Source organism: Pteropus medius, unplaced genomic scaffold, assembly GCF_902729225.1.
Source record: "Pteropus medius unplaced genomic scaffold, Ma_sr-lr_union100, whole genome shotgun sequence".
NCBI classification, from domain to species: Eukaryota; Metazoa; Chordata; class Mammalia; order Chiroptera; family Pteropodidae; genus Pteropus; species Pteropus medius.
Genome location: NW_024354502.1, coordinates 14,342,447 through 14,356,532, shown reverse-complemented (window position 1 = coordinate 14,356,532; position 14,086 = coordinate 14,342,447). Strand labels below are relative to the sequence as shown.

General features: G+C 37.6%; 2 protein-coding genes across 6 annotated transcripts in view; one reads left to right on the top strand and one right to left on the bottom strand.

Annotated features, from left to right (window-relative positions):
- The window catches only part of NUDCD1 (NudC domain containing 1), a 58,241-nt gene extending 57,455 nt beyond the window's left edge, over positions 1-786 (bottom strand). Inside the window, 1 exon segment of the mRNA XM_039853720.1 lies at positions 546-786. Within this exon segment, the coding sequence (XP_039709654.1) occupies positions 546-666 (121 nt within the window). The 5' untranslated portion in view covers positions 667-786.
- Positions 787-942: 156 nt separating this feature from the next.
- On the top strand, positions 943-10,820 carry ENY2 (ENY2 transcription and export complex 2 subunit). 5 transcript variants are annotated; one of them, XM_039853726.1, is made up of 6 exons: positions 943-1,054; positions 2,495-2,571; positions 5,816-5,886; positions 7,150-7,224; positions 7,319-7,428; positions 9,739-10,820. In XM_039853726.1, exons 2-5 carry the CDS (start codon positions 2,504-2,506, stop codon positions 7,396-7,398), a joined length of 294 nt encoding a protein of 97 aa, XP_039709660.1. In that variant the 5' UTR covers positions 943-1,054; positions 2,495-2,503; the 3' UTR covers positions 7,399-7,428; positions 9,739-10,820. The 5 variants fall into 5 exon arrangements, with proteins under 5 accessions (XP_039709660.1, XP_039709661.1, XP_039709657.1 ...); XM_039853723.1 differs by having other exon boundaries at positions 959-1,126; XM_039853727.1 differs by lacking the exon at positions 7,319-7,428 and having other exon boundaries at positions 944-1,054.
- The last annotated feature ends 3,266 nt before the right edge of the window (positions 10,821-14,086 follow it).

Genomic DNA, 14,086 nt, shown 5'->3' with positions numbered 1-14,086 from the left:
TCAAAATTTTCCAAAGATGTCCTCTACAATAGTCCTGAGTCTGATAGCACCCAAGTAACTGAAAATGCTCTGAACTGCAACCAAGTTTCTGTTTTAAAAACTGGGTCTCAGCCGGAAGAGACGAGAGCTGGGGGTCCTCCAAGGAGGTGTGGCTTCTCAACGTACACGTTTACAGAGAATGACCGGGGGAAAGCAAGTTCTGAGCTTTTCCCACAGCAAGGACCACGCCAGGGACGGAAAGGCGGCCGGAGCCCAAGAACCACCCGCGTGCCGGACACCGCAGCCCTGGCGGTCCAGCCGAGGACCGGCCCGTGGTGGTCCCTCTACATAAGGACCGCGAGAAGGTGGCTCCCGTGGAGTTCCGGGATGGGAGTCCTTCTCCAGAGATCGCCACCCTATGTCCACCCCTGCCCGAGGAGCCGTAAGAAAGGCCTCAGTCGCCTTGCTTGCCGGAGTCGGAAAGGAAGAAAATGCGGGGAGGGTCGGGCCAAAGGCATCTGAAAGGGGAAAGGGGCAGAGTGCGAGGGGTCACCGCCGCTTCCCACCTGCGTCAAGCTCCAGCTGGTAAGAGGGCAGAGGCTCGAGGGAAAGTTTGTAACCCTCGAATCGGGGATCCAACAGAGGTCTCTTCACCCGCAGGGAGCAATTAGCGGCCACCTCCATCATCTTCCAGGGTCCACGCGTGAGAATTAATAAAGCTCTTGTTGAAAGGTCCGCGCTTCACTCGTAACACGGAGGATGGGAGGCGGTGCGGTCCCATCCCAGATAACATTGCGGTGCAAAATGCCTTCTGGGAAATGTAGTGCCCCTGAGAAAGTTAACTCTGTTGCATGCTGGGCTATGTAGTTTTCCGAGGATGAACTGCTCGCACGACAATAGGATCTGGACTCTCTTGCCCAGAGTGCTGAGCGGCCAGGAGGCGGCCCGCGCTGGTTAAATTCTCACATTATAGGCAGGGTGGCAAGATCCCGCCCCGGAAATGCGTGTTCTAGCTTTCTGTGTGCTTAGGTGCCCGAGCTACTGAGGGTCTAAGTCTGGGCAGCCGAAGAGTGTGGTAGGTAACGGTCGTCAGCGCAAGGGTCATTTCGTCGCTGGGAAGGGACGGCCCTCGCCCGCGGTGATGGTGGTGAGCTATGCCCGTGGTCCTCAGGGCCGGGACCCGGGCCCAGCCCAGGCTCCTTTCGATGTGCTGTCTTTCGTTAGCTTCCCCGACCCGCGCTCGCGGGCCTGTAGGGCTTTCCGACAGGGCGTGCTACCGGAGTTGGCCTGAAGCCAGTCCTCGCTTTGTTTTCTGGCTCCTCCCCTCCCGCTGTCTCCGCCCTGTTCTGTTTTCCCAAAGAATGTCTGAACTGGGAGGGATACCCTAGCGCCCTTGTTTTACCAGTGAGAAAACTGAGGCCTTTAAGAATTGACTTGTCCAAGGTCACTATCCGTATTTTAAGGGCCAAGGCAAGATCAAGTTCAATATTCTAGTAATGGTAGTCAGTAGACCTTAGAATTTTTGAAAATGTTAGTCTCCAACTGCAAAAGCAAACATTTCCCAGTCCTTTTTCAACCTCTCCTTTTTCCTTTTCCACTCAAAAAAAAAAAAAAAAAAATCAACTCTGAAAAACTCATTGCCAGTCTGAGCTTTCATATAGGCAAGATGAGAGACAAAACTAGTCTCGAGTTAGTGACAGACGAAGCGAAGTAAGATTGGCTTATCCCAAGTGTTATACCCTAATCTTCCTCTTCTTTCTACACCATTTTGGTTTTGGTTGTCTGTTTTACTGAAAGTTGAGGATTTTCTAAGTTAGGAATTAGTTTGGGATTTGTTTTCCCCTTATCCCACCAGCAAACTTTAATAAAGAGCAAACACAAACATACTTACAGGTAATTTGGCAGTTGTAATTCAGATACATCTTAGTGAAAAGTAAAGCACTTAGAGCCTTATCTGGAAAATTCATTTTTCACTAACATTGCTTAATCTATTATTGATATTGAGGTTATATGGCTTCCCCAAAATTTTGAACACAGTTAACATGTAGAAATGATTAGCAGCCAGTTATGATGTGCTGTTAAAGTGTTTGGGTGCTTATGGGGTCAAAGTACCAAATTCAAATCCTGCCTTCACCACTTTCTGTCTCAGTGCCTCAGTTTCCTCATCTGTAAAATACAAATTATGTTAATACATAAAAGAATAAGTTTTGGGGGTTGAGATAAAAAACCAATGTTTTAGCCCAGTACCAAGCACATAAGTGTTTAATAAATGTTACAATAATTATTATGCAAAGATTCATTAATAAAAGGGTATATGGGAGAAGAAAATGGTAAAGTGAGTTCATCAGTATGACTTCTTGGGATGCAGTAATGACATTGTTAACACATTGTTGAAATTTATCACCCCTTTAGTTGATAGACAGAGTGTTAAATGTGTTGGGATGCTTGCCTAGAGGACTTAGGAAAAAAATGCTTTGCAAGTGTTTTGTATCTGAAAATACATGTTGATGTTCAGGTTAGCAAGATGAACAAAGATGCGCAGATGAGAGCAGCGATTAACCAAAAGTTGATAGAAACTGGAGAAAGAGAACGGTAAGTAATAGACTGTGTTAATAAATTACATTTAACACCTTCAAATTATAATTACATTATATATAAGAATCTAAATATCAAGGAACAAAACCAATGTTAATGGAAAGAATTACAGAAAGTAGAGAATTGAAAGCTTCAGTTCCTAACATCTATAAAAAATAGGTCTGTTCAATACTGCAAGACTTAGAGGAAAGTGGGTAATATAGGAAGATGAACAAGAAATGACTCTCTCAAATTATGTATAGTAGAGAAGAAAAATGCCCAAATAACTATAATTGGAGACATGTTACCCAGGTTTCAGTTACCAAGCTCTCTCAACCTCAGTTGCATGTATTGTTCCTATTCTCTGAAACAGTCCTCTTTCTTACCGTAAACTTTAGCTAATTCTAGCTCATCATTCAGGTCTTAATTTAAATATTTCTTCCAGGTATCTGCTAAGCCCCAAATACCTTGTTCTAGCATAGCATTTAATCACCTTTTGTGACCACCCACTTTTCTAATTTGTATCTTCCAAAATAATATAAATTCCTTGGCAGCAGATACCCAGTATAATACATAGCACTTAATTGCATAGCAAGTAAATATTTGAAAAATGAACAGGTTTGGAAGTTCAAAGGAGAGCCTAAGGAATCAAGAAAGGCTTCCAGAAGCAAGGTGATACATAGTATGAGAGAAATATATGTAAGGAACTCTACTTGGGGGTTTTGGTGATCACTTAAGGCCTCACAGAATAGTAAAAGAGGTACCTCAGCTGGGGGAGAAGTAGCAGTTCTCCAAGCCAATAAAGTAAAGAAGACAATCTAGGCAGATTGAACAGAATGTACAAAATCACAGAGCTTTGTTATGACATGATAATATTCCGGGGAACTGCAAAATAAAAGCTGGAGGGTAAAGGGTCAAAGCTGTGTGGCTGGAACAGGGGACAATAGGGGTGTGGATTTTGTATGAGTCATAATTTTTTCAATAAAAATGATAGAAACTGAACTTAGAAACTGGCTTAACCAATTGAAATATATAAACTCATCTAACTAAAAAGTCTAGAACTTGAGATTGCTTCAGGCATCACTGGGTCCAGGCACTTGAAAATTGTTGTCAACACTAGTTTCCTCTGTGTTGGCTTTATTCTCAAGCAGGATCTGCACACAAGGTAGCAGAATTAGTACAAAATTTACATCCCTTGGGCTCAGACTACTCTCTTAGTAGTTTCAGCAAAAGACCTAGCTTGATTACCATCTTACTTAGGTAATAGTCCAGTTACAGTCACCCTTGGCTGGGTCACATTTCTATTGCTAGAACTCTACCCAAATATCTTATACTGAGAGTGGTGAAAAATTTTTTTTTTTTTTTTTCCTGACAAAAAAGGCCAGGAAAATGGGTGGTGGGTTTGTAAAAACATCTGTTGTTGATTTATCCATTGTGGGAGCCATTAAAAGATTTTCAGGAGGGGAATGACTAAATCACTTCGCACTTTAAGAATGTTATTCTGGCAGTGTGGAGGATAGACTGGAAGTGCTGAGTTAGAATGCAAAAGAATTGTTAGATTATATTGGGTTAAAAAAGAGAAACAGCGAAATGGAAAGGAGAACTTACAGGATTGTTTTGTTTCGTTTTGTTTTTAGTAAAATTCAGCAGTGTGAAGAATGAGGAAGAAGGTGAAATCTAGAGCAGGGCCTTGGGAGGCTGAGAGGATAGTATTGCCAGTAATGAGTATAAGGGATTATGTATTGTTTTTTTGTGTGTGTTTTCATTCATGCAGCTTAGTTAACTGCATTTCTACCACATGCCATGCCCTGTTAAGGTGCTGAAGTTACAGTAGTGAGCAGCATGAAGTCTGTTCTTTCATGAGGCTTACATTCTAATGGGAGGAAACAGACAATAAATGTGTAATATGTCAGTTGGTGAGTCCTAGAACAAAAATAAAGCAGAGAATAATGGGATATCTTATTTTGGATAGGGGGGAAAAAAAAGCACACAGCTGGGGAGGGGCAATTCATGGAGAGTCATTTAGACTGTAGTGAAGACTCGGAATTTTATTCTAAGGAAATTGGGAAGCCACTGGAGGATGGAACCTATTCCAAGTAAATTAGAGAGCCACTGGAGGGTTTTGAGCAGTGGGAGGAGCATGGACATGTATAAGGGAAGAAGCAGCGGGGCAAGGTGGGAGGCTCTGGCAACAATGCAGTTAAGACAGGATGGTGGCTTGAGCTAGGGGGTGGCAGAGATGGCAGAGATGAAAACCTTTTGGATTGTAGGTGTATATTTTAAAACTGGAACCAATAGGATTTGCTCATGGATTGGATATGTAGTTTTAACAAAGTTGCTGAGTGAAGGGCACTGCCAAGGTTTCCAGCCTGAGGAACTGGAAGAATGGTGTTGCCATTGTGACAAAGAGAACAGGTTGAGGTGGGAGAGAAGCATGAGTTAGGTTTGGGCCCTGTTAGATTGAAAGATCTAATTAGTATTGCAGTGGAAATGTCACATAGTAGAGGCATGGGAGGTTTGAGAGAAGCCGTTTGGGTTATGACATGTTTAAGCTAAGAAATGAGATGATTTAAGTTGAAGATTGAGAATTTGGAAAAGTGGATATGGCAAAAGAATAAGAAAGTACTGATAAGAAAATATTTTATTGCATTCATGGTTGCAAAATACACCTTTTTTTAAACCAGTAAGAAACAAGAAAACACTGCCAAGTAAAATTATAAGTATGCTTATTACTGAATTGTTAAAATGTGGAAAAAAATAGTGTTAGATTCAATGAAATATACTTAATGTATAATTTTGAAGGTTAATGGAATAAGGAAGGGGAAAGTCTTTGAAGTTAAGAGATATAATGGGGAAGTAAGAAAGCTAAACGATAAGAATTTGTAATCAAGAGATGTTGCTGCTCCAAGTTCAGCTATACCTTCCAGAAGTTGTGTGAGACCTACAATATTCCTACTGGTGGGGGGAAGTGGAAGGTGCATAAGAAGGCCAGAATAGAGTTCTCTTGAAAAGCACTGTGCCACATCCACTTCATTTTATTTTACTGATAATGAAAATTAGGCCCAGAGTTTAAATGATTAGCATGAGATCAAAGAACTATTTAAATGATTTAGTAATAGAATTAAGTAACACCATGATGAAAGTTTTGTGATTGGAAGCCGGGAGATTTTTAATTGAACAGTTGAATCTTTGCTTCAAACATTCCTATATAAGATATTATACATTATTGTAGTTTAATTTGAAAATACTTCTTTTTCAACAGCCTCAAAGAGTTGCTGAGAGCTAAATTAATTGAATGTGGCTGGAAGGATCAACTGAAGGCTCACTGTAAAGGTAATCAGTTTCATGTAGAAGATAGGCTAATTCCATCATTCTCAACTGTGTTGGTTTGGGCTTCACTAGAAAAATTACAGTCAGTGTTTTAAGGTACATTGAGTGCTTAGACCTAATTTTTAACAAATGGAAAATTGACTCTTGTAGTAATGATTTCCTTCCCTGCGTGATAATATTTAGACCTAATTCTTAAATTTTTAGAAATTTTCTCTGTTTTGCTGTTAAAGCCAGTGAGGCCGGATTTCCTCTGGCTTCAAAATACGGAATCCCACCTTGTTCAGTGTGCCAGTTCAAAGCGAAACATTAGTTATCCCTAATATTTTTTAATTTAATAACAAATTGAGTACTTTATCAGACTTATTGGAATTTAATCTGTCTTTAACAGTGTTCTTTTGAAAAATTCATTTTTAAAAGCTCTTGGAGAATCACACTTATTTTTTAAAATGTTTGAATGGAAGCTTGTTAAGTTAGTGAATGCTGCTGCTGATGCCATGAAATAGATTACGCATGCCGCAGCTTTTAGTATAATGGCATTCTGGTTATTTTTAATGAATTCCCATTGTTTTAATGGTTTCTACAAATAATAATAATAGAGAGTATATCATTTAACCCTAAGAAGGCAATGTGACCAATTAGTAAAAGCATAGACTTCGGGGTCATGCAGACTTTCGCTAGTAAAAGACTATAGCTGGATTTCAACTCATATTTGAATGAGTTATTTAATCTTTAAACCTCAGTTGCCTCAGCTATAAAGTGGAGAAAATGTCCAGCCCATTAGATTATTGTGAATATTAAATGATAAAATTAACTCAATTCCCACTTAGAGAAAAGAGCAAAAGAATTGTTCTGTATTTTAATTTTGGGCTATGAAATTATAAGTTAAACACAAATAATAGCTTTTTTTCCCCTTCATACATTCAAGTGCTGGTATGATTATGACGAAATAAGATTTGTACAGTTACAAGTTTCTAGTTTTTTACAAATGTTAGATTTGACCTCAGTTCAAATTCATTCTGAGTGTTGATACTTGTTAAGTTACAGGTTATTTAGCTAAGGGATGAACAGACTTATGACTTTGATGTGATGACTACTCAATGTGTTTAAGGTTGAACTTCATTAAAAAAGAAAAATAAAGAAGTGTCCTCTATTTTGTTAAAGACCAATCTGCACTATAAAAACATGATCTTAACCCTTCCTCTATGAAAATCTTTCTTACAGATAATGATTTTAAATGATATGATTTGTTTTTTGCTTTTGCATAAGAGGTAATTAAAGAAAAAGGACTAGAACACGTTACTGTTGATGACTTGGTGGCTGAAATCACACCAAAAGGCAGAGGTAAGGAATAGAAATTGTGTGAAAGGGAACATGTGTTAAAGACGTGATTTTTTTTCTCTCTCTTGCTGGTTCAGCTCTTCTTTCTTTTTACAAGGAAGAACACCTTTGCAAAATTATTTGGGTACTTCTGTTTCATCATTGGGAAGAGCTATAATTGCCTACCTGCCTCTCTAGCATGATTTTGAGTAACAAGTGAGATAAGAGGTATAAACTGTTCTTGCACTCTAAAACAGTATGCAAATATAAGTTGATACAGTTCTTGAGACATAACTTTTAAAATATGGGATTTTGTAAAGGCAAATATAACAAGAAGCTAAGATTTATAAACTTTATCAGATATGGCCTGAACTCTAAAATATTTAATAATTCAAAGTGTTATCTCAGTCCCTGAGTCATTGCTCTGCTATTTCTTTCCTTATTGAAAATAAACAGCTCCACCTTCTTGAAAGTCTGATAAGAATTTGTTAGCTCTGTAACTTCATGTTCAGGGTGATTCATTTCTCCCTTTAATGCCTTGTTTATAGAAGGCAAAGGAAAGGAAATATATTAACATCAATGTTATGTAATAAATAGTGTCAGGAACCACATTATATTGTTATCTCAGATGGAGCCACATGATTTTCATTTCTTTTGAGAAAGTTTTAAGTGGAAGCAGGTAAATTAGATGGCCCATTAGTTGTTTTCCCACACAGAAATACCAAAAAGAATTTAAGCTTAAAAAGTGAAAATTATTGCTAAAGAATACTGGGTCCCCTAAACTGCTGCCTGCTGGGAAGGAGCTAGAGAATCCTACGATCCTTTCCAACTGCCTCCTTAGGCCCGTTCACATTTAGAAAACCTAACTTTTTTCAAGTATATCTTAGGGAAAGGGCGGCGGAGGGCAAGCAGTATGTATTGTTCCCCTCATGAATTTATATTTTGAAATAATTTTCCCTAATTTCTTATTCTGTTTTTCTTCTGTAATTTATGCTTAATCTATTACATTACTTACGAACTGGTGACACAGCATAGAAATTGTTCTTTGCTTCTCCTCCAACACAGGTGCGTTAGACATTGCAGTCCCTGGTAGTTCCCCTGCTAGAGAATGAGCACATAGAGATAGGGAGAAGAGAAAAATAAATCTTTTTTTTTATGCTCTTAGTCTTCTTGATTGTTAAAGAGAAGTATTTTATTTTTTAAATTGAATTTTTTTAGTGCACAGTTCTATGAATTTTATACACACGTATACATCAATGTAACCACCACCCTAGTAAACTCTCTCAAGCTATCCATTTGTCCTCACCCCCGTCCCTAAGCCCAAGGCCACTGATCTGTTCTCCATCACCATAATTTTGAATAAAAGTATGTTTAATATACATATCACAGTTCCAGTGGACTTGAATTAATTATATAGACTTTATTTCTAGGCTTGAACTAAATTTAGAAAGAGGAGTATTCACCTCATTTGGTTTGCGTACCAATTTATGGAATTCTTTATAGAGATATTGAACTATGTCTGAAGCTTTCCATTTCCTCTGGATACAGCAAATAACATTAGAGGTTTTAGTTAATTCTCTATTGCTTATATTATTTAGTTAATTCTCTTATTTGATAGTAGCCTGAAAAGGAAAAACCATCATGTTGATCTTTTTATTGACAGTTAAAATTTTTAAAAGCAGGGCTTTTTTTTTTTCATTTTTAGTTTAATACTTTGAATAGCTAATGTAGTCACATGGTTCAAATTCAAGTAATAAAATATAGGAAATATAACCACTGTTGCAGTTTTTGCATCTTTGCTGAGTCAGAGAGTATATGCATTTATTCCTGTAAAATATTGCCAAATTACCTTCCCAAAAATGTCGTACCAGTTTGTGCTCCCACCTGCCGATGGGAGAGTGTCCGTTTCCCCCTCAGTCATGCCAGCACAGTATGTTGTTGACCTTTGGCTTTTAGCCAGTCTGATTGGTAAAGCTGCTGTCTGAATGTGGTTTTAATCTTTTCCATTGTGAAGTTAAACCCCTCTTGTATTCAAGAACTATGTGTCTCTCCTTTTCTTCATTTCCTTTGCTCGTTTTTCTGTTAGCCTGCTGATCTTTTTTGTATCAATTTGAAGAATTCATATAGTAGAGAGATTAGCCCATTTCTGTGTTTTCCCAGTTTTTGTTTTTTGCCTTTGTTTACAGTGATTTTGACCACGCTTATTAAATTGTTGCTGCGTTTAAGTCAAATTTATCAATCTATTACAGTCTCTGTGCTTAAAAAGGCCTTTTCACTCATAGTTTAAAGAATTTCCCGTATCTTCTCAATGTGCGATGTATTTAGGTATTGGATAGCTCATTCAAATAATGAATTGCAAATATATTTTATTTTTTCAGATATCTTTACCTATTTTTAATTGAAACCAAGCTTATTTCTGAAATAAATTATAAATAAAAAGTTATAAATGTTTGGATTGGTCATCCTGAATAAAATATCAAACCTCAAATTGACATACATTAATTGGAATCTTCTTACTCCTATGTTTTTATATTTCAGCCCTGGTACCTGACAGTGTAAAGAAGGAGCTTCTACAAAGAATAAGAACATTCCTTGCTCAGCATGCCAGTCTTTAAGATTGAATTAGATTGTGTTGTTTTGTGGTTTTATTTCTGAAAGTAAAACTTGCCATAAATTAGGAATCGCTTTCCCAAAATAAAATCCTTTTTTGTATGATGGTATACAGTTTTCGGTAATGATGTATACATTGTATTGATTTTTTTTCCCTAAATGTGTTATTTTAATAAATATCTCATGAATGAGTTTGAAGTTTCCTTGGATTTTGGAATAAGTGGGACTTTATTAACAATCTACCAGATTTGTTGAGCGAAAAAGTCAGCAAGTAATATAGTTTAAGTATTAAGTGTGTGCATATCTCTGTGCTGACAATGGAGGAGAAGCAAGCAGCCTCTCCTGATTGTCTATAGATACAATGTATTTCTCGTTTGAATCCCTATAATATTTTATTTTATAGTACATACCCCATCTTGTACTACAGTTGTCTTATTTCTTATTTGTTATAAACTCTCGAGAGTTAGGACTGGGTCTTACTCATCTTTATGTGCCTTCCTTATTCCTCAAAGAATTTACCATCCTATTGGAAGAGAGAACATTTGCAAACTGGCTCCATACCAACCAAGCTCCTCTCACATATTCTACTCATCTGAACTTTGAAAGCAGAAACTCTAAATTGCATCCCCACATACTAAGGTCAAGAAAGAACTTAATGGGAAATAATCTTCACCCATAGCTTTACTCTGACATCAAGATTGCCAAATCCAATGGACTCTTGTCTGTACCTATGTGACCTCTGCTGGAAATGAGAATGTTGACCGTCCTGCCACTTGGAACTTTCCTCCCACTCCTCATATCGTTTATTCCTACCACTGGAAGTTCCTTCTGTTTCTTGTGGAGTACCTTTTGCTGTATGGGACTTGAAATAATGGTGTTTCCTTAGGGCTCTCACCTGGGCCCTCTGCCTGACTAATGATATACTTTTCCTGGGCAAATCTCAGGAAACTTGGGTCGGACAATGGCTTCAAATACTAACAGGTTAATAAACGGTAAATTTCATCACCAAACCAGACTTCAACCCATTCTCCACACTCATATACCCAACTGCTAATGGATCAGCTTCCTGGGATGTTCTATGGACACCTCAAACTGACCACACTTAAGATAGCGATTTTTTTCTCCTCCAGTAACTACCCTACTGTATCTCTTGTGAGTGTTACCTCCCAGACATGCAGACTGCCCGAGGAGCTTGTTAAAATACTGATTCAGAAGGTAAGAGGTGTGGCTCAAGATTGTATTTCTGACAAGCTCCCAATCCATGCTTGCGCTGCTGGTTGAGGGCCACTTGGAGTGTGGCGTGGTAGTAAATTGTCCACCCCCTGCCCTGTAACTGCCTTAGTTCAAGCCCAGATTAGTGTAATAGTCTAGTAGTTCCTTGTTTTAGTTGCTCCACTCCCAGCGTCTTCCACACTGTTGCCTAAGTGACCTTACTAAAATTTAAACCTGGTCATTTTATTCTACTTGAAACTCTCAGTGGCTTTTCTTGGTTTGCAGAGTAAAATTCAAGCTCAGCCATAATAGCACCACGGCCCTTTTCATCTGATACTTACTTATCTGTCTAGTTAGTCTAAAGAGTCCCTAAAAGTACCAAGTTGTTTCATCTCTAAATACCTTTGAAAATCCATCAAGCTAGAAAGCCTACTTGGCCTTCGAAATTCTGCTTGAGTTTATTGAAACATTCGGACATTCCTATTTGATTTAGATTTTCCACCACTTTTTCTATAAGTACCTGTGCAAAATTTCAACAGTAGTTCTAGAACTTTTGCATGCATTTCCTGGAGGGGAGAAAACAAATTTATTTTTTTGTTTTTTGCTTTGTATGATACTTGTGGGTGAATGGACAAAATAATGGACGTGAGAGCACAAAAGAAGCTAACAATACAATTGAGTGTATTTGAGGAATTATTTTACATGAATTCTTGATTCAGCTTCCAGAGATATAATTTTATCTTTCTGATGAATTTGCATTTTAACTGTAGTCTTTGAACCTACTGGGCTTATTTGTGTAAAATTTTGAACCTAAGATACACACAATCACAAAATCTACCCCAAAGAGAATTTTGTTTTCTTGGATTTCATAAAGCAATTATCTAAAGTTAAATGATAGTTATATTCATTATTCTGCTACCCATTATCAAAAAGGGAGCAGATGGTACATAGGAAATGTTAAAAACGGGTAGTGTTTATTTCATAATACTGTATATGAAAGCAAACCAAAAATTGCTCATAGAGATACTATTTTAAAGTTCAAAACAAAATATGAGAAAATGGAAAGTTATGAAAATATTTTCAAGTGAAACAAAAAATAGTTGAGTTGAAAATACCTTATAGCAATTCCAAATACTTAAGAGCATAGCTTTAAAATGATAGTGCCGAGAACTCTCCCCACCTCTCGGTTTTTTGGACATCTTAGAAATGTCTTGTAGTTTGCATCTAGAACCACTGATATCTTTCAAATAAACCAACTTTGTGAAATCTTGACTCACATCATTGATTTATGTTGACTAGAATACATTCTTTAAAAGTCATGCACCCTTTCATGCTCAGTGTTGGAAATTTGATAGGAGATTACTGTTACATGACAGCACTGGGTGAGTAAAATACTGATGAGGATTACTATACGCTTCTCGTGTACAGGATTAAAGAAGATTCAACTAAATTATTTAGGCAATCACTTTGCTTTGGCATTCCAAGTGTGTCATTTGGCTGAGCAGTGCCAAGCCAGGGCCTGTGTAATGCTGGGGACTGGTAATTGGATATGGAACTTTTCATAACCTGATAAAAAGCTCCATCCAACTCAAGGGAGTTGTGACAGCTGCTCAGTAGCTGATGTTGGAAATGACCCAATGTGTGCATATGTGTTTTAACCCTTGTAAATCATTCTCATGTTATTCAGTGACTTCGTAAAACCCCTCATATTGACCATTAGAAACCACACAAAAGTCATTGGATGAATCCACCAAGAAAGCTAACAGATGCAATCAGACAATTCGAGTTCTAGTCTCATCTATAACACTGAATTATCAGGTAAGACTGACTCTTCTGCCTCAGTTTCCTCATCTGCATAGTAGATCTGATAATGCTAACCTGGCAAGAATTAAAATAATTTGAAAACTAAATACTATTAATAGGATAGTCATAAAAGCCATATGGATAATCAGAAAAAAGCAATATAGAATCATCTTACTTCTCGGAAGAACTCTAGGAATATGTATTCACTCTGTGTTTTCTAGATTTATATATAAAGATGAATTAAACGTGTGGAAAAGAGCTGCTTTTATTTTTCAGAAATTTCTAGATACTATTAATTACCATAAGAATTCCTACAAAAATAAAGATGACCAATGTTACGTGCTTTGAATTGAATAACTATCACTATCATAGCACTTAGGAGGAAAGATTGAAATTGATTTGTACTCATTTTTACCCTCATTCTGTTATGAACTCTGACACGGACTGTCACAAAGGAGTTTATCTTTTGATCCTATTTATCTTTTTGATTGTCTTTTGATGCTAAGTGCCTAACAGAGTTAATTCTTGATAAATATTTTTAAATAAATGAATGAATGAATGATAATAGGGAAAGAAATTTGGCATGTGCCAATTTATTACAGACTTCAAATCATGTTTGGTTATTCTGCCTATCAGCCAGCAGGGGGCACTCGAAGCCTGTATTTTGGTCCTCTCTGGCCCTCTAACAAATGTGTTACCATCACGACAGGCCCGATTCCAGTTCAGGCCAGGCAGCTTTTTCAAGATAAAAGTGTTATTGAATTAAAACTTAATTATTAGGGCCTCAGAACGTGCTTCTGGTATAAATCAAGAAGATGCTGCAGTGAGATGCAGATACTATTTAACTGGGACTTTTCTGAAGCTAGTTCACTAATGCAGGCAGCAAGTTGATTTAAATAGCATATGCCATGACAAAGTTTTTTCAGTTACTTTATCAAAAAAAGAGGCAGAGTAAATTCTTAATGAAAAGTGAAAGCAAACAATTTCCAGTGTCTATTTCTCTGTCATTATGCTCTTCACAGAGAGTCCTTTTAAAAGGGAATAATATTCATATTTTCCTTTTTCATAGTACGCCACTTGGTTCAAAAAACAAGAGTGCCAAAACTCTGTGGACGTTCAATGAATGTTGCCTTATGATGACAATAGTGAAGAAAGCAGATAGAATCTCTACTCGTGGTGGAGTGTTGCTCATAAAATAGTTTTGAGGACAAGAGCTGGTGCCAGTACTTACCACATCCATGAATTTGTTGGTTTTGTGCCT